The sequence below is a fragment of the Pseudopodoces humilis genome, chromosome 9, assembly GCF_049639895.1.
Source record: "Pseudopodoces humilis isolate 2021_Gansu_Grassland_sample_001 chromosome 9, ASM4963989v1, whole genome shotgun sequence".
NCBI lineage: Eukaryota > Metazoa > Chordata > Aves > Passeriformes > Paridae > Pseudopodoces > Pseudopodoces humilis.
This window is the reverse complement of record NC_142208.1, coordinates 15,282,120-15,309,034: the sequence shown is the minus strand read 5'-3', so window position 1 is coordinate 15,309,034 and position 26,915 is coordinate 15,282,120. Positions and strand designations below refer to the sequence as shown.

The window sequence follows — 26,915 nt, the reverse complement described above, 5'->3', positions numbered from 1 at the left end:
CCAGTCTCAGTTGTGTCAGAGAATATCATTAGTTACACTGTACATGAGAACAGGAGCTTCTCATGAAAGATTTCATGTTCTCTTCTAGTTAAGTGGTCACACAGATACACTTGGAGCCACTGAGTGAGCACCTTGATTTCAGTGTTGACATTCAGTATTTTATCTCCAATCAATGTCAATAGATGTAGGAGTTACCTAATACTGTTGAACATGGCAACTGCTATATTCAATACTGAATTTCAGTTATTTAGGCATAAAGACTTGAAAATTTTTATGAGTGTGGATTCACACTGAAGAAATCCTGACAGAAGCTATTTCTAGTAAAACAAAACATTTTTAAAAGTTAAGTTGCTTCCTTCTTTTAGGAATGAAAATGTGGCTACAAAGAATTGTTACAGAGATGAAAGATTGCTAGACAGAGTAACTGACAGTTTCTAAATGTTTGTTGTCAAAAAAAGACATGTCTGATGCTACCAGTTCAAGTGAAATACAGTTGTCCCATGGCTTCTTAACAGTTAAATATATCTCCTTTTCCCCAAGGTAAGGAAGGTAGGTTTTTTTTTCCTTGACTTGCAGGGTGTTTTTGCTTATAGCTATTATATATTTGTTTTTCTGACATATTTCCATGCAGGATGTAACTAAATGAAGTATTTGGCTGAATTACTCCTCTGATTTAGCAAAAATGAATAACACATCATCTGTAACTGGAGTATCCATGTATTCTCCTTGGAAAAATATGTTATGTTAGATACCTCAGCATTCTTTTGAAGTGTTTTATCAGTTTTAAATTCAGAATCAATTGTCATAACAGCCATTTCAGAAATTGCTTGGTTGCTTGTATTTTATGGAAGTGTGATGAGAAGGGAAGGGCAATTTTTTTTTGTGTTGTGTTTTTGTTTTGTAAGATCAGGGGATAGTAAAAGCTTACCAGAAGGGTATTGGGATAAAGTAGTACCTTCAGATTTTTACTTAACTTTATGGTAGTCCATTTACACTGAAGTATGTTGACTTCTAAAGCCAATAAAGAGCATATGTTGAATGCCAGCATAGGTCAAATGTGTAAGAAAATCCTGCCATTTCAATATAATTACAATTCAGTTTTGTGTATTGTGTGGACAGCTGCTGTTTGCAAGAGAGGAAATTTAGTGATAACAATTAAAAACTGCCAAATGAGAAGGCAGGATAACTCCACAAACTGCTGTATTTGAATGCACTTCAGTAGAAGACAGTTTTAAAATGAAGTCTGCAGATATTTGTTTTCTTGTGTATGCAAAACATTTGATAATGACTAGTAGTTTTTGCTCCATGCCATAAATGGTTTGATACTTCCTTATTACAGTCATACACTAAATGGATAACATCTAATCTGTAAAAAAAAAAAACAAAACCAACCAAACAAAAACAAACAAAAAACACAAACAAAAAACCCAAACCCAAAACTTTCAACTTGTGTTGGTTTTGGACCTTTATTTGGAATATAAGCTTGCTGCCATGAAATCACTTGCTTAGAGGTTATGACATGCCATAGCTGGTGGTGCGCCGAAGATGCTTTGGAGTGAAATAGATTCAGAAAAATACAGGTTTCTTATATACATCTTGAGACCCAGAAGTCAAGGAGGGGTGACATAACCTATTCTAAATGTTTCCATTTTTGCAGATATTAATTTGAAAATTAGCATCTTCTAGCTGGTGCTTGTTTGTTCAGGGTTTAATCTTTAATTGGAGAAATCATCCTCAATGCAGGCATTTAAAAAATCCTAACAGAAATTTTGGACTTGGGAGTTTGGGACAAGTTGATCATTTTGGAGGGGGGGATTAGGAGCGGGGAGTTGGTTGGTTTTGGTTTCTTCATTATCATTTTCACTTCTTCCTAAGGTGTGTTAATTAAAAAGTTTCTAAGGTAAAAATGTAAAACCTAAGGTACTTTCAGTGTACCTTGAGCCTAGAAGCTCAGGTGGTTTTCAGTTCACTTTGTGGTCCATTTATAGGGGCCGTACTTCATCATTTGAGAATGTTATGAGAGAAGCTGTCAAAAACCTTGCTGAAGTCAAGATAAACAACGCCCTTTCTGCTCCCTTCATTCACTAACCTAGTAATCTCACTGTAGAAAGATGTATCATCTGAAGTGTAAAATCCTTGTCATCCTTTTTTTATTAAGCTACACAAAGCTAGAGTATTTTAGGATCCATTTATTCTTCATTCTTATCATTCTTACTGTTCTATTAAATTTTTATTTTTCTGTTCTGAAAACACTGACCAGACTGGTTCTGGTTGTGGTCATGCCAGGGATGCAACAACAGACTTAATGCTTCACACTCTGCACTGGAAATGCCCCCTATTTTTTTTTGTTTCTTTGCTTACTGTGATTTCAGAAATAGTGTCTTTCAAGGCATCTCAGGTTGTCTAAGGTTGTGGTCAATTATTATGTCCAGATCTTTCTCAAAAAAATAATCCTCTATATTTTATGCGCATTTAGCATGTCACCTTGCATTTCATGTGAAAAGATTTCATACCACTTTTTTTTTCACAGTTCAATAGATCTCAAAATCATGTTGTTTTTCTGTAACATTTTCTGATTTTCTTCTTTATTGAGCTTCTTTGTAAGCAAATCTCATTTGCACTGTTCTGGGGTATCTTTCATCAGTGTTTTGTAAGATCTAGGGCTGATCCTGGAGGAGCTACAGCATTAACTTGCTCTTGATCCTTATTTCTGCATAACCCTTTGCTAGGCACCACTGCTATTGCTTCCTGAGGTTTGTGTACTACCAGTTTCCATTTCTGCAGTTTCATTAATACTTCCCTCTACAGCATTAAATCAAATACTTCAGTTAAACCCATATATATAAAATATCAAAGACGAATGTCGTGTTTGTCTGACATGATCTACCCTAAGGAGGAAGTCCATGCAACTTCTCTCACTTTTGCTTCCATATGTTTCCCTCAGATGTTCAAGAAGAGTGCCTGTAGTCTCTGATGTTGAAGTCACACTGCACTTCTTCATTTATCCATGTCATGTTTTGCCTTTTCTTAAGCGTGTCAGCTATTTCTTGCTCCCGGTATTGGCAGTACATGATGTTTCAGTAATCAGTCTATTGTATCACTCGTCAGTCTACTGTATCAGTAGTCAGTCTGTTGTATCCTATAATTTTTTTACATGCCAATTAATACCTGTAGGCAAAAAAGCTGTAAGCATCTGAAGCAGATGTTTTTTTTGTGAGAAATGATACTTAAGGTACTTGATCGTGTTTCCAGTAGCTGTGTTGAAAATTCGTTGAGCATATTTTTCATATTCTTACTTCATCAACCATGTACATTTTTGGTAGTTTTAATTAAATGGCAGATTGATAATTTTCCTTGGTAGAACTCTGCTATTTTTCAAGTTTTTGATCTGGAATATAATTTTTATCCTGCAACGGATGTTTTTATCTGTTTTGGAAGAAACATTTCCAAAGCTTTCCTAACTGCACAGATAAAAACTTGGTAGTGTGCAGTGTAAAATCTTCACTGATTTACTTAAGACAGTTTTCTATTTTTTTAAAATTATTGTTTAAAGTTAAATTAATTTTCTCAGGAAATATTCTTGATTTTTCAGGGTTTGGGATGGTGGTCAAGAAGTTGCTGGGTGAATGTGGCTTTTATTTTCAAACGCTCATTATAAAGCTGCCACCTGAAATATTGTGCCTCCCTGCCCAAAATGCTCAAAATGTTGTGCTGTGGTGTTGGAACGCAGGCAGAAAACAAGACATGTGAAATGTGGGTGAAAACTAGCAGGAAAGCAAAATGTAGGCAGCTGTTGGGCACAGTATAGTGAACAAATATTGTGTAAATACATTGCCATGAGTGGCTGCTGCTTTTCTGGGAGAAGGCCTTGCTGGAGCTGGCATGAGAGCAGCACGCAGCAGAGGTGGGAGTAAGGGTGAGTGGTGGGAGCTGCTGCCAGTCCCTCCCTGCAGCACACACGCCTGACCATCTGATTCTGCTTAGCCAGCTTCTGCCTTGAACATGAGTGTTAGCATTAGTGTGCCTTGCAAAGTCTTCCAGAGACATCAAACTCAGTCCTTTGTAACCTCTGGATGTTTTTGCCTTATTCAAGGAGCAATCGGCCCGTTCTTCCTAATGGAAAGAGGGATTGTGTCATTTCCTTAGGTGCATTCAACGGGGGTAACGCTGTCTCCCATTTCCTGTGGTGCCTTATGTTTGAATGTGAATTATCATTTGATCAATTTTTACATTAGTAATCATGCATGGTACAAATGCTTAAGTAGAATAAATACATGTAGCTCATTTTTACTCTCCCATCTCGTCGTCCCAATCAAGAGCTAATTAAGCGCACAGGGATGATAGTGCCTTTGTGGATAAGAGATCCCTAGACTTTTGCTTACTAACAGGAGGGTATTGAAAGATAAGTACATGAAACAAATACTTTTTTTTCTCCCCCGGGAATTTTTTTATTCATTTGCTTAAATATTTATGATATTGTGATTCTATTTATATCTTAAGTCAGACAAAGACGCTGAAGACAGTATTTTTGAGTGCTCATTCACATTAAAATTTCCACAAAGAAGGATTTAGATGAAGCATTATTTTGTGAACTTTATTACTTTTAAAAGCTGAGAACACTAGTTAAACATGCTGTCACAATTTTTAAATTCAAAGCTCTAATTTTAAGATTAATTTTATGTGAACAGTAGTGTTTATGTTCACCGGCTGGAAACAAACTCCTTGTATTACTTGAGAGTGTACGTTTTACAGAAATTATACTTATATTGGCCTAATCTTTTAAACTACTTATGGCTGATTAATTAGATTTTTTTCGTAACCCCAGTGGATTTAAGGTCAATATATGTCTTATTTTTTCTGATTTATGATGACACTTCCTGTTATCATCATAATAATGATTCTGTAATCTACAGGTTTCCAACACTATATTCTGAAATCGGTTTTTTTTTTTTTTAAATATCACTTCATTATTTACAACCAGTACTTGAAATCTATTAATATTGAAGACATGGGAAATTATATGATCAAGATTAGCATATTGGTCAAAATTAACATAAATTATGAATATTAATCATCACAGACAGGGTTCATTTTACACTGAATACTTGCTAGACCAATAGTAAAAGTAAGGTATAAAATGCAACTTGCTTTTTGTGCTACTTGGGATCTTTGGGGAAATTTGAAAGCTGTAAGTAACTTTTATATATTAATTTTCATGTTTTTTCAATACATAGTCCACTGAAATTTTAATTTTTCCTATCTTTACTAACATAGAAATTTAAAATTGGACTCTCGTGGTATCATAGTAACCAAGAAAAGCCATTCTTCAGTAAAAGGCTCAACACCAAGTCAGTTGGTCATTAATATATATTTAAACTGAATGCTTTCAATGAGATAAAAATCAGGTGATAGCAAAATGTTTATCAGTGTCAAAATAATACTGATTATATATCTTAGCAGACTGCTGATCTGGATGTGTTAATTTTATAATTCTCTCCAGTACTGCAGTTACAGTAGTAGTAAATTTTATTTTGATCTTTCTAATGAATCATACAACACCTTTTGGAAAAGTGAGTGCTGGAATACTTCCATCTAGAAGTCTTTGCCAAATGTAGTATTATTATAATAAAGTAGGTGTAACTTCCTTTGCCAATCATATGAGCTATGATAGCAGAATGGAATGCCAAGTGCTGGCAGCTGTTTGTTCTTTTATTCACTCTCTTTGATATTCCTTGCTTAGTCATTAGTACTTCCACAAACATTTAGCAGGTTAATGTGTCAGCTACATATCAGCTAAGAAAGTATTTCTGGCAGTCTTTCAAAGAAACTTTTCTTTTGTGGCTGAAACAATCCAGTCTTCTGTGTGTTAAAAATAACTTGAGTTTAGATTATACAAACTCTAGCTGTAAAACATGGGTATCATAGTTTTTATGAAGTATTTAAAAATCTATTAGGTACAATTTATTCTGAAAACTTAAGTTTAAGAAATCTAAATACACAGTTTTTCACCTGATATAAAACTTTACTCTCATCAGTATTTCAGATTAAATAAATAATAAACGGACAAAATGACAATACAAATTGCAGTTAAAAAAAAAAAAAAGTATAGTTGCAGGTGAGCTTCCATTAGCGAAATTAAACTGAGTGTCAAACCCTTAAATCTCATTAATTTTTTGTCTAGAACATTATGACATCTAAATCTACACAGACTTCTCTTCCTGTGGTAAACTACTGCAGCTTCTTCCCTGCCACTTACACTTGTACTACTTCTTCAAGATCTCATTCTGTTTATGTGTTGCACTTGATGTTTGTTTTTCAGAGCTGCAAATCCACCCACATGAATATATTTTAATTTTTGTCCCATCATATGATTTTTTCTCCTATTCCTCAAAGTTACAAGTTGTGTTTTCTTAGTACGTTCAAAGTCCATAGGATCAGAGCATATCCTAAATTGAAAGGAATCCAAAAGGATCATCAAAGTCCAGCTCCTGACCATGCACAGGATACCCCAAGAGTCACACCATATGCCTGAAAGCGTTGTCAAACACTTCCTGAAATTCTGTCGGGCTGGGGCTCCCAACTTCCCTGGGGAGCTGTTCCAGTGCCCAAACACCCTCTGGGTGAAGAAGCTTTTTCTGAGTCTAAATCACCCTTGACTCAACTTCAGGCCATTCTCTTGTGTCCTGTCTCCATCACCACAGAGCAGAGATCAGTGCCTGCCTCTCCTCTTCCCCTCCTGAGGAATTTGTAGCTGCACTGAGATCTCCCCTCAGTCTCCTCTTGGCCAGGCTGAACAGCCCAAGTGACCTCAGGTGCTCCTCACATGGCTTCACCTCAAGACCCTTCACTGTCTTCGTAGCCCTTCTTTGGACACTCTCTAATGCCTTGAACTTAAGCTGTTATATCTAAATAGCTTAAAATTCAGACAAAATTCTTGCTCTTCAGCACTTCTCTGTATGGCTCTCAAATGAAAGAGTTTAGTGTTCAGAATGAGACAGAAGTAGTTCCCAGCAGTTATGATGACTATCCCCACTTAGAGCTGTTCTCTGCTGTGAATCAATAGCTCAGCGTCTGAAGCACAGAGCTTCTCTCTCTTAGAGTTGGGAAGTGCCGTTTATTATCAAAGCATCTTCCCACTTGCCTGCCGACTCTATGCTGTGTATTGGAAAGAGTTTGTTGTCACTGTGATGAGCATGCATAACTCTCATTAACATTAATGGGAGCTATGCCGGGATGTCAAGAGAAGAATAACATCCCAGTTCAGTAAAGGAATTAATTAAGCTGTGTTTGGTTCGTTGGTTGCTGAAATGCGATCATTAGACTCAAAGAAAAAAAAAAACAAAACTATTAGGGTGATAGACTAGTTTACTTTGTACTGTGCTGAAACCTCTTAATTTGCCAAGGCAGAATTACTAGAAGATCAGTTAAATTTGGATATTTGCTGTACAAGTATGGTGAATGTATAGCATGATAAAAGTACTGGTTACTGGTTTCATGAGATGTAAAAGGAACATACTTTATTTGTGCTATTAAATAAGCTGAAATTAAACTTCCTTTTAAGTTTGCTTATAAAGAAAAATCTGACTTGTTTCTGCTAGCCATTTTAACATCTAATATGCTTATAGTAACCTCGTGATGAATTACTTGCAGAAATAGTTCAGGAACTTTAATTAAGAGAACCACTGAGGTATGTATTCAAACCCCTTCTGCTGCTCCATTTGGTGTTAATAGTGTTGTGCTTGGTTTTTTCCTATTCTCTGTATGTTGAGTCAGATAGTTATGGGTAGTTGGAGTTCTTGTTTTCTTGTTTGTCTCTTTACTAAGCCACACTATCAAATACAAATTAATCCAGTTATTTTGGCTGTTCTGGAAATTCTGTAACCTGTTCTCTCTGCCATGCATCTGTTACTCCAAATAATATCTGAAAATAAATATGAATGCCTTCTTGAGTGCAGCATGATCTGAAACAAAAAATGGATTTGTAGATAGACTGGCTTAATTTTTTTTCTTTTCTCAATAGGTAGTAACACCCTACAATTTGTGTAGAAGATAAACATAGCTTGTGTTACTGTTCATGTAGAAGGGCTCGCTAAGAGATCCAGATCTCAGACTGCATATTTAGAATCACAGTCATTAAGGTTAAAAAAGGCTTCCAGATTGAGTCCAACCTTTGACCAAACACCATCACAACAACTAAACCTTAGCTCTAATTGCCACATTGTTTCTTGAGTACCTCCAGGGATGGTGACTCCACTACCAGCCTGAGCAGCCCATTCCAGTGTTTAATAACCCTTTAAGTGAAAACATTTTTCTGCATGTTCAACTTGAAGTCATTTTGTTCTCCAAATACTAGGTGGAATTCCATCTTTACTGTGCCTTGTGGTAGACATTGTCTTCAGAACACAATAAATATAATACTGTACACATACTATTGTATGTAGAGTATTTACTGCTTGGTTGAGGTGAATATTGCAGTCAGTTTTGAATACACAGAATCTCTTTCTGGAATGAAACACTATAATGAGTGTTTAAGTACTTTTATTATCTAGCATCTTTTCTGAACCAAATTTTAGGGTTTCACTGGAATTTGGTACAAAACATAGGAATGGAAAATTGCTTTATAATGGCTTCCCAGTGTTCATCTTTCATTTAAATTTCTAGGGAGATGCTGAAGATTTTATATGATATCTTGATGAAAGCAGAACAGTTTTATATGCATACCTGGGAACAATTTATTGTGATTGACTGAACAAATTTTATCCATGTAATAGTAACAATAGCTTGGTTCTCTTCCAGGTACATTTGTTTCATTAGTACAGTTCAAGGAGACCTTGTCTTGGAATAAAGGGTTGTTCAAGGTAGAACAATTTGTGATTGTTTTGCGAGTAGCTATGGTAGGAAGTTTTGAGGTGTTACACTTTCTGAGACAGAAAAGTAGAATTTTTACAGGGGAAATCAGTAAAGTCAGCCTGTTCCTCTCGTGACACTTGTGAGTAAGAGGCAATCACCTGCTAAACGAGGTGATTGTACAATAGCTGTGTATTACAATAAAGAAGGTACATCTTGAGATGTATTTATGCTGTTAAAGTGACAAAATATTGAATGACTGTATAATGCTCAGCCATATGTGCTGTAGTTACAACTGCTTTACTTTAAGGTAGTTTCCATTTTAGCAAAACTCAGGATTTTTCTCTTAGAAATTTCACGTGCAGTGTTTAAGTCTGAATTCCATAAATCAGCTGATTTCTACATTCTTGATAGAAGTCACTAATGCTCTCTAAGTGGCATCTATATCACTGCACATGGGCCAGTCATTGCAATTCACTGATGTGCTGTAGAATTCTGCCTGAAATGTCTTTTCTCAATTTCAGTTCTTCCTCAGTGTAGAGGAATGCAATCTGCTAATCCTGAATGTGGTATGTGCAGACTGGCTTGATGTGGACAGACAGATTAGTAACAATTTAAGAGGATTTCTGTGTTTGTTTTGGTTTTTAAGGAGTCCAGAGTATTTGTGCAGTAAGCTTAGATTTCTGTGTCAGTGTTGAGATTTGTTTTGGTTTTTGATTGGTTGGATTGTTTTTTTGTTGGAGGTTTGGTTTGCTTTTGTTAATCTCAGGAGGGGAAGTGGAAGGTTAGCTTACTGTAACACTGAGAGTTGTCCAGATGTGTGTGATCTCTGGTAAGGGAGGATTTTTACAGCCCCCTACATTGGTATCTTCTGAATGTGCGGCCTACAGTACTATTACAGTTGTTGTGTTTTTAAAACCTCATTCTGAAACAGTCTCAAAATTTGTTTTATCTCTAGCTCTCATTTTTAAAAATTGCTGTCTTTTGTTCTGGCTTGAGCAATTGTTAAACTGGATAATGGATTGGCAAGGAAATTGGATACAATTTCTTGACTTAAGAATTCTACTTTTGGCTTTTAGCAGAGGAAAGAAAGAAAAAGTTGACATGATTAATGCTATAAGTCATTTAATTGCAGGAATGACTGCAACAGCATTGTTTTCCTACATTTTTCATCCTAACCTTTCCAAAATGTTAAAATACTGGGTTAGACTGGGATTTTAACAGATAAAATTTGGAAAAATCAAGTGTTTATTTTGGCTCACATAAAAAGTTCTAGAAAATGGAATGCTGGGGCTGGAGCTGAGTTGTTGAGAGACAGGTCATCAAAAATACTGTTCTAAAGGGTGAACTTCTAGTATCACTAAATTGAGAAGGAATCCTCACTTTGGCAATTATTTCTGCTGTTTGAGGAAGCAACCTAAGAGTTGATAAATCTGGATATAGACATACCAGGCATGACACACAGTCTTTCAACAAAGATTAGCTGTCAGCTAATTATTTCCTTTGTAACTTTCTATTGGTTTGGGATTGGTGGTGGAATAGGAGCAGCTATTGAAGATAACCAATTTGAACTAGCTGAATTTGGGTTCATTTCTAATTTACCCTTTGAAGGAGGATATTTAGTATTTGCCTTGTGTTTGTCCATGGTAGGATCAAGTGACTCCTTTAGATCAAGTGATCTAAAAGGAATCACTGGCTTGTTAAGTGGTCTGTAGAAATAAAATGAGGAAATTCTTGTCTGCTCTCTGGAATTTATTCATATAGCAAAAATCTAGTGGATGTGTACTTCCAGGAGAAAACTGGAAAGGTCTGAAAATGACTTTTCATTACAATGTTGCATTTCATCACTAGAAATATTCAATTTAGTTGGCTAAATTTAAATGTAAATAGTTTTCAGGCCCTCTGAGGAGTTGGTAATGGTGGTCATATTCCTATGAAATTTTATTTAATGTGGAAACCAGTACATAACAGATTTTGGTCTCATAAAAATCAGCCTGTCCTTTTGTTACAGCTGCCTTTTTTCTTTTTTGCTGGAAAATAATAGTAAAATTTAAAATGGCAAAAGAAAGGGTAAATAATAATTGTAGGAACAGAAGCAGTGGTGGTGATAGTAACTAGTCCCTGGTCAGATGATGTGGTGACAGTACACCATCCATACGTTCTTTCTGGAGAGTCAGGCCCTAGAGAGGGACCCCAACCTGGTCATCCCATACCATCTATCCATAGGGCACTGCTGTACACTGATATGTCTTATATAAAAATAAAATAAACTGTGAGTGTAGGAATGCTCTTTATAAACCTGGATTCCTGTTGTGACTGGCCACTGCTGCTACTGGCCAGCCATGCCCAGCCATTTTAGCTTTCCATAGCAATTTGTCCAGTCCTTCTAGACTGCCTCAAAATAAGATTAATCACATTGTTGTATTAGCCCCAATTGTTTTTATTAATATGGCATTTTTCAGAGTGTAGGTTATGTTATGGTACTAAAGGGATGAATGCTTTCAATGTTGTTGAAATAATGGATCGGCAGAAATAATTTTTGTTAATATCTGGATGGTCTAATTTAATTTCAGCTTGTTCTCTTTTATATTGAATTGCTTTGATTTAATAAAAATAGTTTTTGTACCTCAACTGGTAAAAAGAAATGTGTTTGTATTTTCTTAGAAATAAGAAGTGGTGATGCTGCCTTTGAAATCGTATGTATAGGCAGAACTTTTATATCAGCATCTGGCATTCATCTGGTCTATTTGGTGTCAAATTGCTTTATGGTTACTAATTAATGTCCTCACAGCCAACTAAGAGAGCAATGTATTTCCATCCTGAGGACTTAATTTTAAATAGTAGTACACTATGTACAACAACTAACAATTTACCAACATAATTAAGAAAACAGGAGCAAATTATCTTTTAATCCATACTGTTATAATCCCGCTGATATCAATCACATTCCATCAAAATAAGTATGAGCAGAAAATAGGCTTTTAGATTATAAGTATCTGAAATGGATAGGGATTTGTTCTGGAAAATGAAAAATAGGGAGTAATGAGTTAACCTTTTATATAAAACTTGTTAGCTTTTGCATAAAGGAGAAGTTTTATGTTCATTATAGCTGGTATATTTCAATATTGATACGTGTCCTTATCTTTCAGTTTATCTCCATTTATTGTTAGAGTCTCCTCTTCATGAAGTTTAGATAGATTTTTTTTTTTGTTGCTGTTGAATCATGTCTTCTAATGCATTAGCATTTTGTTGTACGTAGCCTGCCTGAAGCATGCGTTCCGTGCCTATAGCTGGTTTGGTGCTTCTGTTTTAAGACACATTTCCAAATCTTGCATGCTGTATTTAAAAATAGAAAATTTGCATTTCATGTCAGGTTATCATTTTGACAGCCTTCTAATCTACTATTTCTCAGAAAAGAATAAACAGATGGAATTATAAATTGTTATCAATGGGAAATAATTTAAGGGTGTAATTATTATTAATATAGCAGCTAACAACAGTAAGATCAAAAAAACTCCAGAAGGAATCCTTAAATGACGTTGCAGTTCTTGTCTTTCTGAGAAGGGAAGTATCTCAATACACTTATAGTCCAAAATCCCTTGATTTTAGTTTTCTGTGGATATGAAATTAAATACAATTACGATCATGAACTTTTATTATAATAGATTTTGTGCTGTACCAAAAATGAGACAGAATACCAGAGTAATAAAAGTTAATAATAGATACAAATTAATTAACACATGTACAGTTAGGGTTGCACATGGAGCACTTGCTGTCTGCTATGTTGGATCTTGAGGGTTCACAATTAGCATGTCCTGCAGGCAGTGCAAGGGAGATGTGGGGATATGGGGCTTACCTGGTGCTGATGAAAGCAGCAATGCCCCTGAACAGAAGACAGTAGTTTGCTGAATGACATTATTGTTTAGACTGTTCTTTGTCTTCTTCTATAAAGCATACATAAAAATATTCCTTTAAAAAGTAAATGGACTATTATACATGCTCTGATGGGGATATTTTATGACAGATTTATTATAAAATCAGTTTTACCAAATTTCTTGAATTACCAATGCATCAGCTGAGGATTTCTGTCTCATTCAGTAGCATTGACTGTCTTCCATGACGTGTACAGGCCCAGACTGTATCACCCAGTTTTGGCCACAAGATTTTTCAGGTTTTTTTTGTGATACTAATAGAAGCTACTCTAGTGCTAGAGTATGTTTTGGAAAACAGTACCTTATGCATATTTCTGATTCTGTCTTTTGGGTGAGAGGGTTTCTTTTTGGTTTGGGTTTGTTTTTTCTTGTGTGGCAGCCGTTCCAAATCTTGCCTTTTGAAATTAAGTTGTGAGTCCACATTTTACCCTTATAGTACAATTTTCATCAATAGCATGCATTCCAAAATACAGACAACCCCCTGCCCCCACAAAAAATTCCAAATTTGTGAGTTTGGGGGCTAGAAACAAACTGATTTTCAGAGGCTGTATTTGCCTATAGTTAAAGGATCAGTTGCCAGTAGTATTATAAGTCATCCGTGCAAAACTAGACTAATTGAGATCCCAGGTGGGTCAGGGCTTCCCAAATTCTCAGAAGAAACTGGAAAAGGAATTTCAAAATACACCTGACTCAAAGAAGATTAACTGGATCAGGAATGTACAGTTGCTAGCAAAGCACCTTCTCAGTGTTCGGTGTACGTGTTTCTTCTTTCTTGTTGATTTTGATTTTAGATGTGACTAAAATATTTCCTGTTCTACAAAAGATAAGTGGAAGTTCATCAGGTACTATCCTGTGGGGTTTTTTTTTAAGCCAATGGCCAAAAAATTGATTTTTTTAAATCAAAACCAGCATTCTAGTAAATGTAAACTTTTCTTTGCCTTCCACTCCTGCCAGATTAGGTCTTAGAGTTTGGTGCTGAGGCAGAGCTGATCGTGGGAGTCAAGTGTCAAGTGCCTTAGCAGTGACTGAATTCAGGAAAAAAAGCAAATTTAAGAGCAATTTGCAGTTCTTTTTCAGAAGTACACAGGAGTTGGCAACTAAATTATCTGTTCTGTGAAAATTATTTCAACTTACTGGAGTGTTTGAGCTATGTGCCAAGAAATCCAGGTAGTTGGATGCTGCTTTCAACTGCAAATAATTATATGTGACTTCTGTAATACATTTAGTTAAAATAATTTTTAAAAGAAAAAATTAGATTTGTTACAATTAAATGTAAAAATTACTATAAGGGAGGAAATACATCTATTTAAAAGAAATCAAAAGCTTTAATAAGTAATTCTATTTTGCTGGTTTTTTATATATCTTGAATCAGAACGGGATGTCTTTCAGTTTGTGGCAAATAAAAGCCCTCTTAAATTAATTTGGTAAAGGTATTGCTTGTACCACCACAGCAAATCTAAAGACATTATGGACAAAACTTGCAAAAAGAGATTCTTGTGATTGGAAGAGATAAAATACAGTATTTATATGCTTAAGAAATAGTAAAAATAAGTTTTTTACCATTCAGTTACTGGTGACTAGAATAAAGCCCCCTCTATATATGTGAGTGGCTAACATTCTCTGCAGTGGAGGGAACCACATGCCATCTCTCCCCTAACTGATTGGCAGAAGCATCTGATAGGAGGGTTTGAAGATCTTCTCTGCACTGGGCTACAAAATTTCCATGCTGTTTCTCCTGGAGACATTTGTGTCCAATTCCCCATGTCAGTATAGCACGAAACAATAATAAAGGAGCTGTGCAGTTTATATCCTGTCTTGATTTTGTATCTAGCTGATCCGAGGATAAAAAGCTTAAAGGTAACTTAGAAATATGAAAGTGTATTCTTTATCCAAAGTTTCGTGTTCTTTTCTGAACTGTTAAGACACCTATGTTTGTACACGTAGCAGTCAATGTAATGGATTTGCTTCAGAAACAAAGCATTCTAATTTTGGGGGAGTATTTCCTTTTGGGAATACTACGGCGGTTTTATTATTTTGTGAGAGCATATATGAGTTCTCCAAAGCATTGTTCACATGCACACTGTGGACCCAGTATTCCACTGGAATCTCAGTCTGGTCCGTTCCAGTCACAGATTTGGTGAACACAGAGCATTTCCAACTAAATGTGATTGGAGGTTACACATGAGGAATCCATAGGCTTTTCTGGGATTTGTCTGTCCTGAGGAAGTAATTTTTTAGTTGATTCACATTTTTCTTTCTTAGAAGAGGGATCATTTCTTAAGAATATTGAACCTTAGAGGGGGAGCATTTCCATGTGGAACTGTGGATGGAGTATATAGTATAACAATTAGGAGAGGCCAATACTGAAATACTAATTCCTAAAAGGATTGACTCAAAGCCTAGTATTACCTTTCCAATGTTTTGACTTGGTCATTCTGAGAGCTCCTAGTCCAGTAAGAGAAAGTCTTGAAGTTTGAGGGAAGACACCATATTTTAATCTTTTTTAAAAACTTCTTTTCTCCTAGTCTCTTTTGGAGAAGCCTGTTTAGAAACTGGAAGAAATAAACTCCATATCAGCTTAGATGGAATGCTCCACCATAATGCTATAAACCTTACTGGATATGATATATACAATAAAGTTGAGGCTGAATTTGCACTCTTTTTTACTGGGTGTGATGGTTTTCTCTTTCTTTGAAAAATATTGCAATTCAACAGTGCTAATCCCATCAGTTCTGAATTTATTTGGAGCTCCTGAAACCTTTCTTGTTTTGAACTTCTGTTTAAAAAAACATTTAGAATCTGACTAATTACTTAATTTCTATACCAATGCTGTTAGTGCTAAGTGATGTAATTAGTTGCTTTCCTGACTGGATTGTCTGTCTTTGTGGCATGGGGTGATAGGCTCTTACATAGGCTCATGTTTGCAACCTGAAAAGAAGCTGTTACCTATAAGCCATATCTTGACATTTACATGGAACCCTTCAGTTTTTAGTGGACTGTTCTGATTTTAGTTGTTGTTGTTGTTGTTAGATCTAGCTTACACATCCCATTCTGTCAGAGCAGATCTCCTGAAGAGATGCCATTGTGCCAAAAGTCAGCACACTTCTGGAGAATCTTCAGTGACATCTCTGAGGGATATCTCTGTTCAAGCATTTTGTACACTTGTCCCTCATGGAGATTATCTACCTTCTTCTTTCCCAGCCCACGCCTCTATTGTGCCTTTGGTACAACATCTGGGCTCAATGCATCATTACAGCAAAGAGATTTAAAACCAGTGTCTTCCTACAGTTGCTGAATAAACTTCTAAGGTTCAGATACTACTTGGAGTCAGTCACTGTTGGAACAAGGTGTGGAAATCAAACATCAACTGAATAAAAATGAAGGTTGTTCAGTAGTAGCTGAAAATTCTTTGAAACATACTTGGTGTAGGCAGGCTTGCAACTAGCCCTCCTTCATTTTTTGACCAAAAAGACTGGGATTTATAAATGGGAGGGTGAAGTACATTTTACATTATCCACTACTTGTTGCTGTGGCAACATAGATGCATAATTTTAAAGGCAAGCATTTTTTAGCATTTGGGGTAGATAGCATTTTGTGGCTTTTTCCTATTTCAGATTGAGAAACAGGATTTATGTTTCAGCAGATTTTTATAATTAACATACATTTGCTCGAAATACGATGTATGTTATGTTTGTAAAATGTATAATAATTTATAAATTAGTAAAAAGGGTGATTTTGAATTGCTCTGGGATGCCTTAAAACTGAAAGGTTTGCTCTTACAACAAAAATTATAATCTGTGTTACGAGTGCTTTGGTAAATAGTTTAATGCACTGGGAATTCTTGACAACAGATAGATGAAGACCTGCCACTTTAAAAACTCCCTTGCCTTAACTGCTTTCTAACTCCAGTTGTCAAAAGCTGTTAAGCTTTAAGTGCTCTGTCATATTTGTGGGCTTTTATAGCAAGGAGGAGAGCAGACAGCAGTGATGATGGAAAACGATGGTAGGTAGACTTAAAATACTATAAAGCATAGAGACAATTGTATGTAATGCCTGGAATTGAAACCTTTTTGAATGAAATGATCGGCCATATGTGCCACCCTTATGGACCCTGTAAGAAGAAGAAAAGAAATGTACCCTATTGCTAACTGTGCATGAAATTGCAGTGTTAGAAGATATTGACCAGATGTTTCAATCTCAACAAATAGCTTGTTATGTGACTGAGTGAAAATCTCTCTGCTGCTTTGATCACATACACCTTAAAGGAAGAAGTAATTTAATAGAGGTTGTCCAAGTTCATCATTGTCAATAAACTTTGACTTGACCTTTGCCATCTGTTTTTGATACTGTTGCTGATAGAAGCTGATAGGCAGCTGTTTACAGTTTGTGCTATGTGAATTCTATGCTGCCAGACAATGAAAGAAGGCTCTCCACTTGTGGATTTTTTACTGTCCTTTTCTGAGTGTGGGTGTATTCATTGAGATTGCACATCATTTAGCAGGGGAGTATGGCTGACTTATGCATGGGTTTTGAAAAGGAAGTTTTGTTTTACTGTTAGAGATATGCAAAATCTTACGCAAAATATCCTGAAAATGTCACTTTGCAACAGCATCAGCTTCGCTTACAGAGTAGTACCTAAATGCATATACAATGTTTTGCACTGGAGAGTTTTAAGGTATTTTTAAATTGCTTATAATTTTTTATATCTATTTGAAGTTCTAATTCTCTACAAGTAGAGTAGGCTAAGGTAGAGTATTCTGAGGCATTGTTAACAGTACCTTACAGTTGCCCAGTGAATCTGTCTTACTGTACCCGAGTATGATGGTCCATTCTCATGTTTTTTATATCTTTCTATTCACATCTGAACACCACTGCTTCTGACCAGAGAGGAGCAAGACTTTATGTTGTACTTTATTTGCCACTTTTTGTTACTTCACACTCAGTCTTCAGGAAGGATGTTGGTATCTTTTGATTTTTTTAGTCATAAATATAGTCTTAATCCTTACTTCATGCACAGCTTTGCAATATTGGTGAATTTTTAATGAATAGTTGTATATACTGAAACAACTGCAGAAGAGTACCAAATAAATCAGGAATTCTTTCTGTTGTGATACCCTTCAAGTAACTGTCATCTGTGACAGTACTGGAGAACTGGTGTGACCAGCCCTGTTCTGTAGGTCTGTCATCTTTCACCTGGTTTGGGGAAGGGAATGCACAAGGTCTGAGGACAGGGAGTGACACATCAGACAATGGGGAAGTGGTTGATGTCTCAGGTTCTGCCCTTCAAATGGCAAAAGGACACAAGGCCAGCTGTGTCTCAGTTGTGTGCCTTGTAAGGCCTTGCAGGAGAGATTCTGCCTTTGGCCTCAGATAACAGAAACTGACCTTCAGAAGAGAGGCTGCAGGACTTTTGAGGCAGTACTCTAACATTATAAATACAGCATACGAGTGTGATTGAGTAAAAAAATTTAAAGGGTGCAGTAAAAAAGAGCACTTGGTTGAAACTTTGGGATATGGCTGCTTCATGTTTAATTACAGAAAATATGCTTGTATTTCCTTGAACAGCAAATAAGCTTACAAACTAGACTAAAAATAAAACTGAACAAGCAGATGAAGAGCAATGATAAACAGGAAATGGAATACAGAAGAATAGCAGCACTGAAAATAGTTATTTGGATTATAGAATTTTTTTTCAAGGGGCAGTTTGTTAAATTTGTTTTCAAATGTAGAAGTGAATGAAGTACTGCTCCTGGATGATTAATATTTTGATAGGCATCTTAATTTGAAAAGCTGTAGCAAAAGGCACTTGTGGCACCATGCTAAAACTAATAGATGTTCCTGTGCAGGGATTTGTATCGCACATGTTGAGCCAAATGCTGAAAAGATTTAGATACTGGTCTCAGTGCAAGGCTTTAAATAGTCTTTTCCTTTAAAAAATATTATCACTTTTATCTCATTTGACTGGAAGTTGCTTGAGGGTGTTGTCATGCATTTTAACAATATCACTTCCTCATGCAAGATTTGGCAGCTTCAGCTAATGGTAGAAGAATTACCATACAGGACATGGAGCTCCTTTTCACAAGCCTGCTTTTATAAAGATAAGCTTATTTTTTCCTTTTCCTGCTTTTTTTCTTATATGGCCATTATGTGATAATAGCTGTTGCAACGTTTAAAAATCTATCAATGAAAATAAGAGAAAAGAAAAAAATTGCAAAGTTATTGGAACAAACCGTAGTAACTCATCTGTTTTCCAGGGTCTTGCTGCTTTTTTCTCATAACAGTGGTTCTGGAGTTAGGTATACTGGGTCTGCTTGGGATGAAGTTAATTTTTCATAGCAGTCCATATGGTTTGGTGTTCTTGGTTTTCACCAAAACAGTGTTATTTAACACAACAATGCTTTAGCAATAGCTGAACAGTGCTTGCACAGCATCAAGGCCTTCTCTGTTTTTTTGACTCTGCTGCCCCCAGCAAAGTAGACTGTGGAAAAGAGGGAAAGAGGTTTTGAAGGGACATAGTCAGGGCAGCTGAAGAAGGATATAATCCAGACCACATAGAACATGGCCAGTGATAAAACTGGAAGGGAGGGGGTGTTTTTCCAGATAGCTATGGGCTCTGACACTGCCTGGGCATCAATCTGCTGATGGAAGGTAGAGAATTAATGTCTTTGCATCATTTCTTCTTGAGCCTTGTGTTTTTTCTCACTGTTGAGCTTCCCTTTCTCTCCTTTATCACTCAAAGAGGGAGGATTGAGAGAGTTGCTGGGTGAAGGCTTAGCTGCTGGCTGGGGTTACCCCACCAGGGTAGGGATTTTAAATGACATAGAATGTGTAATGGTAACAGACTGTGGCATTCCTTTTGAGCCCTAGGTATATCATATCATACACAAAAAATAAGTGAGCACACTTGGAACAGTGGCACAGTCTTTTTTTTTTAGGATTGTTTTGCATATTATCAGAATTTTGAGTTTTCAAGTTTTATGACTTGATTTTTGATCCCATGTTTTCTCATTTTATGTCTGTCTAAGATGAGTTGTGATTTAATTTCCTTTAACATCTAAAATATTCCTAAAATTATTTCAAAGGAGTTTTAATTGACTGGGGTTTAATGGACTGTATATATATTGGTGGTTGGACATAACAGGGACACAGTTGGTGAGGGACACAACACACGGGTGAAACTTTTTGAAAAGTATACGGACTCACTGTAAAACTTAGAATATAAAAATAAGGGATACTCCATTCCTGTTTTGATTTACTAAAAAGAACACTTCATGAGTAGTTGCCCACATTGTTTAGTTTAGATTTCAGCAGGCATGTTAAATCTTAGCTAATTTTAGGTCCTTGGAGTCCTCTCCTCTGTGAACTGCAATTTAAAATAAGATAAGATTTGACAGGTCATGCAGAGAAGAGTCCAGCTTCAAATAATGTACTTGAGATGCACTTCAGATGTCTGTATTCAGTGTTAATGAGTTTTGAAGATCCTTCACTGTGAAGGGGCATAATGCTTCCTGTTGTGTTGTCAGTTCCTAGGCATTTAGGATTCAAGTCCACAGCTGAAAACTCCTATGTGCAGAAGGTATGTCAGTCTAAGCAAAGCTTTGGATGCTTTGGTGTTGTTAGTTTAAGATGATTGACAGATGTGGAAATGCACTACTAGCTGCCACTTAAAAAATTAATTCAGGAGCTCAGACAGAACAATGTGGTTGTGAGTGTCTTCATCAGCCTCCTTGTTCCTGTTAGCAGTGTTGTCCAGTTAATGGTGGCACTTACAGTAAAGCAGAGACTTGGAGTAAAATGAAGTAATTTCTGAAGGATCTTTGTTATAGACAGAAGGCTATAAAGCTGCTATAAGATTCATCTGTGGGATGTTTCTTTTTTAAGTCTTATGGTAATGTGCACTGAGACCCAGCAGAAGAAAACTCCTTTTGCAGAGAAAGTGTCTTTGCAGCTGAAGACAGTGAGGAAAATTAGTGGGGTCCTCCACTACAGTGAACTTTGCTGGAACAGCAAAGAAATGCTTGGAATGCAGATCAAGTGTTGTGATAGGGGATACTGGACTTCACTGCTGTGGCAGAAGCATGGCATTCTCAAGGAAAATAGCATAAGCCTGGAAAATCAAAGTTAAGAACTTTACCTTTCTCCAATTTTATAAGGCCACTGATTTTCTTTCACATAATATGAAGGGGCTTTTTCTTTTTTTGGGAGGTGTGTGGGGGGGTATTGATTCTCAAAAGACAGCACTGAGCATCCAATCAAAGTCAAGTCACTTCTAGTGCTACAAGTGCTTCTAGGAGTGCTTCTGTAACTCAGGAGAAAGGTTGTTTGCAAAAGCTGTTTTCTAATCAGACAAAAGTGGGAAATAGGTGTACCACTGCTTTGAGTCTGAGGATAGGAAGGAATGGGACATTGTTCACTCCAAGCAGTCTCACAAAGTCACAACTCTTCTGAAGCTTTTCTTGTTACCAAGTTTTCTTGGCATCTCAACATCTTGCAAGAAAAGATGGTGCTGTTCTCTGCAATTACCACCCACTCCCTGGAACACAAGGGTTCTTACACTTCTCTGATAGCTAAAGCTTGCCAGAGAGTTTATCCTCTTCAACTCTGATCATCAAAAGCTACATGAACAGATAGTCCTGCTACTGTGAACCCAAGTTAGCCTCATGAAAATAAGGAGAGAAGTATTTTGTCACCCTCTAGTGTGTCTTGGAGCAGCCAGGGTGCTGGCTTCTTTTGCAAGTGGTGGCCTTGGTATTTGATATAAGAAATAACGTGTCTGTAGGGATATAGTAACCTAATACTAGATTATGCTTATTTTAATATCAGCTGAATTTTAGGACAGATTTATGCTAAAGGCAAGGCATAAATATATTTAAAAAAAAAAAATTCTTTGTGTTTATCAGAGTGCATACAACAAAAATGTGAGGAAAATGTAATCTGTTTTACTCAAGAGAATGTCTGAAAGGTGTGCTCCTATTTCTTGTGCTCCTTTCTCTGTCACAGCTGTTTGTGCTAACTGAAAAGGTCGAGGACTGTCCTTGTGTGTACCTGATGACCAAGCTGTGTTGACAGAAGAAAACTTTAGAGCAGAGAAACACATCAGATTTCATAAACCACTCCTTGAATTTCCTTTGTGGTATCCCACTCCTGAGGCTGTCTTGTTCTTTCATGATAAGTTCCTACTTTTGACACTTCTGTCTTTGGTCCATTAGCAGCCTCAAAATTCCCTTGGGTGCTGGTGAGGATTCATGGTGTGGCCAGGTGCCAACCTCTCTTGACCAGACTGTCAATACAGTTTGTTAGGAGCTGCCTCTGCCTAGCCAAGCCCTGGATAATTAACTCATTATGCTGATTCCCGCTGAGCTGGGTCATTTTCTGTTTCTGTCTAGAGTCTTTTTCATTCAATTAAATCTTGTATTTCACATAAATCTATAAAACTAATTTTCACTTTCTATAACCATATACCTGGCATTAATGTGTGCAGTTTGTTATTGGCCTGCTTATGATATTGGCTGTAATGCTGCATAGCTGCTTCACAGTGATAAACATCTTGTGACGACTGACCCCCATTGCCATTTAGAGTGTGTTAGCCAAACAGTCACTAATAACAACAGTGTGTGAAGTAGCCCAGAGAAGCCTGGTTTTTCATATCAGGTTATTCAAACTTAAAATCCAGTTCTGGGTCAAATTAGAAAAGAAATCCTCAAGTGTCTGCCTTGAAGAGCCTCTTTTTTTCCCCATATGTATACAAAAAATGCCTGCTGTGGCTCATACCATGAGGTGCACTTCAGTGGTGTACCACTATCTATCCTTCAGTTTCATCAAGTTAGCAATGTGATGTCTGCTTTCACCCTTACTGAGGGTTACACTCCTCACCTGTAACTGTGGAGAATCAGTTTGGAGGAGTTCTGCACCTGACAACACCTCACCACCATTATTGTGGGAATAAGAGCAGATCATCCGAAAGAGTGTTGGTAACTGGACATCTGTGATGAGAGGATCTTTGCAGAAACACTCCTGAACTGCTTTCCCAGCTTCCTCACTGTTGTTTAACTCGTCTACTCAAGTGAAAATAATACCTATGCAGTGGGAATATCCTCTCAGTATAAAATACCTGTATTTTATGTAATCATGAATGTGAGTAGAACTGCTGATGGAAGAAGTAGTCTGCACCGCATACGGAGATTCATCTCAGGAAAGTCTGGATCATGACTTTTGATTCTCAAGTATAACTTGACTTAAATTTAAAATCTGGGTTGTGACAGCTTATATATGGCATGTATCACATCTGAATTAAAATTGTGTTGGTGCCAATAGCCAAAACTTGTGATACTTGAATGGGAATTCTTTTTTCAGAGATCTGTGTGAAGTATTAGTTACTACTGTTATAAATGTCAGACATATATAAAGTAACATCATTTGATAAAATGTTGTTAACCTAAGTTGCAGTTTGAAGTCTTATGTTTTTTGAAGATTTTTTGGGTTTGAGTCTTTGATAAGTGTTCACAGTGATATCTATTAATTCTCATCATTTGTGACAGTAAAGCATGCTTGCATGGGACACAAGGCTTCAGGTACTTCTCTTCTTACCCATGTGGAAATTTGTTCCATATTTGCTTACAGTTGGTCACAGCGGTTTTCATCTTTTTAAATAATCTGTTCCACTTAATCATACCTCCAAATATAAAGAATTATTGTTCCTGAGATATCCTAAATGAACATTGTGCAAATATGTATTATGTATGTGCAAAACTCTGTCAAATACAAGGATATAATTGATATCCTTGTATGAAATGTATTAATTCTCTTATTAGGGATATTCTTAATTTATATTAGAAAATATATGGAATGAAATGGATAAGCAGAGTGTATGCATTTAATGAATGAGAGATTTAACGCTGCCACCATCTGTGATAAAATCTTTTTTCTCCTTAAACTTTATTCAAAATTGCTGCAAGAAAGAGACCTTGCAACTTTTGTCCACTATTGTCTTTTATTAATAAGACTTTACATGACTAAAGGTTTTTTTTTTTTTCTCTCTTGCTCTTCCCTCTGGAGCTGGTAGTAATAAAGATGTGACTAAGTATGTATTTGCAACTTAGTTACTTGACCTTTCTACAACCCACAGCTACCACTAATGCTGCTTTGTAATGGAGACATTATCATTTATTTAAATCTTGATTAGGAAACAATTATAAGTAGGGTTTTAGTATAGCAGAAAATTGCTGTAGCCTTTAATTCATACTACAGATTGAGTGGATAAGCTTTCTGACTGTAATTAGAGTGAATTATGATGACTTCAGTTGGCTGACTCACCACCAGCAGAGTAGGACCTATGATTGTTTCTTCACATTTATTTTTTTTGATTCACTCTTGATTTCACATTGTTGATAAATGCTATTTTTTAACTTAGCACAATATGGAGTCACATTTACAGCTGAATGATATATTTTTTTATTAATAAAAGGGGAGCTTTATGAAATTACCTGGCACCTTAGCAACATTGTGCATCTACTCTTTTTCTTTACAATTCAAGTGACAGAACTGACCTTAGTAAAGCTGGAAAAGTTACTTTCATAAGTGGTTTAACAATGTAAAGAGGGAGCATTTCCTTTTTGCATGCAATTAAATGGTAGACTCAAATGGTTATTTCCAGTTAGTTTTTTCACTTAGTTTTTATATATTAGGAATGTTGCATAATGTTGGTTACATTTCTCAAATGTCTTGTTTTTCTTATGTGCTATCTCTATTTATTTTGTTTGTTTGGGGGTTTTGTGGGCTATTTTTTTCCTTTTTGGTTTTCTACAATTTTTCTTCTAAGATACCATGTGTTGTTGCTTGATTAAATAGAAGTATAGAGGCAACTCCTTTGAGGAAGAGAGCTTCTTTTTGTATATATTGTAAAAACATACTGATCTACTTTATTTATAATGAGCTACATATATTTAGGTTTTACATGAGGTGTTACAGGCTCTGGGATAATTAAGAGTAAATTTTGTTTTCTTTGCTGCCCTTCCCACCTTTGTTTCACAAGATGTTTTTTACTTCAGGCATACAAGTGTTCTATAAGTCAAAATGTAGGCACAGAGTTAAATGTGGTGAGTGGAGAGGAAAAAAAGGCAAAAATAATATAGCAGTTATGTTAACTTCGTGTTTGTTTTGTGGTTTTTTTTTTCTCCCACCAATCTGCAGTGGATGATTCAGAGACCTCACAAAGCTGCGACTTTCTTCGGGTGCATTGGCAAAGATAAATTTGGAGAGATCTTGAAGAAGAAGGCTGAGGAAGCTCATGTGGATGCCCATTATTATGAGCAGAGTGAAGAGCCAACAGGAACCTGTGCTGCCTGCATCACTAGTGATAACAGGTCAGGGGCCTTCGATATTTTCTGGAGATACAAATGCAGTTGGCATAGTGAGTGTAGCCTAATTTGCTTGGAGTATCCAGCCTTGAAAAACTGATTTGAATGATAAAGTGTTAACACTGGTTTGAGACAACACAGGACTCCCTAGGCCATAGTTTGGGGCTGGGCAGTATTAAGATGCTTTTAGAGAACAGCAGTTGTATCATGGCCAGAAAGTGTGAGATAATAGTATACTACTTCTTTCTGAACTTGATAGCTTCCACTTGCTCTGGAGAGAGGAAATATGTGGGAGACAACACTTGGTTAACAAGTATGTTTATGCAGCTTATATGCAAGCTGATTGGTACATAAGGCTTATACTTGATTGGCAAGTGAGGAGTATACCTCAGGTGACACTGAGTTTAGTGAGAATAGCTGTCAGCATATAGCCAGATAGAAAGGGTTAATTACATTTTATACAAGAAAAAAGCTTTTTAAGTTTTTTTTTTCCTATTGCACTTGCTGACAAATTCTTCTAGTACCTGTAATTCTGTATGTCTACATTTTAAGAATTTCTTCTGAATTTGTCTTTCATGTTTTCATTTGCTACTTTTTTTCTATTCATTTTTCTTGAGCATGGTCCTCTCCTTTCTTCTTTCACTCTCTACCCAGAAGTCTTGAACTTGTGTTCCACTTCTTTGCCGATTACCTTCTGACAGTTTTTTAAAGGTGTCAAAGCCAGCCAATCAGGTTAGCCTTAATTTTGAGAAATTACCAGCACACATCAGCCCTCCCTGATTTCTGACAGCATTTGAACTTTTTATTCTACATACTGAATCAATAATGGAAGTGGTATCAGTTACCCTGAAGAATATTTTCTTTTTGGCTCAGAATAAGGTAAAAATATCTGTCATTACCCTTTTTGGTTTCCTTCTGTGGCTTTCAATGCCATTGGTCCTGAGGACCTACTCTTTTCCTTTCAAAGCAATATCAGGAGTTAGTAGAATTTATTAAGGTGAGATAGCAGTCCAATAATTCAAGTCCATGCCATACTTCCATAGAAGTTGGTAAATGTTTTGGGTGGAATTATAAGAGGTGGTACTCAGCAACATGAATTGAAATGAGAGTCTAAGGAAGAAGTATTTTCCATATAACATGTAGAACTCTAGAACAATTTTAACTAGAGCAGATATCTGAGACAAACCCCTGCAGAAGGCAGGACCAACTTCAAAGGTAGATCAGGTTTTTCACAGCCATGTCCAGCTGGGTTTTGAGTATCACAAAGGATACAGATTACACAAAGCTCTCTGGGCAAGCTGTTCAAACTTTTGATCACTCTTCGCTGGAGAAATTATTTTGATAGTACCCATTTGCAGTATTCCTTCTTCAAGCTTGTGTCTGTTCTTTCTTGTGTTCAAGAATAGTCTGGCTTCATCTTCTCTTGTAAACTTTTGTGAGATATTTGAAGAAAGCAGGAAGCTCTCCCCTTAGGTACCTGTTCTTAAGGTTCACCCAAGGCCTTTCTGCATTTGTTAAGTGTTTCAGCCTCCTAATAATCTTGATGGCCCACTGCTGAAGTCACTGGTGTGTCAGTGTGTTGTAATGGAAAACTCAAAACTGGACACAGAATCCAGATAAGGTCTGCAGACATTGCCTATTACTTCCTTTGTTCCCCTGGCTGCATGTTAGCTTATATACACCTGGATGTGATTAACGTTCTCAGTGTCGTGCACTGCTGACTCATGTTCCAAGCCTGGTTCCCCAGCATCTCCAGGTCCTTCTCTGGAAAACTGTGTGG

General features: G+C 36.5%; 1 protein-coding gene across 2 annotated transcripts in view; it reads left to right on the top strand.

The window, feature by feature from the left end:
* ADK (adenosine kinase) overlaps positions 1 to 26,915 on the top strand; it is a 273,021-nt gene that overhangs the window by 97,427 nt on the left and 148,679 nt on the right. For both annotated transcript variants that reach the window (XM_005520516.2, XM_014250563.2), the window contains exon 5: positions 24,969 to 25,141. In XM_005520516.2, the coding sequence (XP_005520573.1) occupies positions 24,969 to 25,141 (173 nt within the window). The remainder of the gene's footprint in view (positions 1 to 24,968; positions 25,142 to 26,915) is intronic.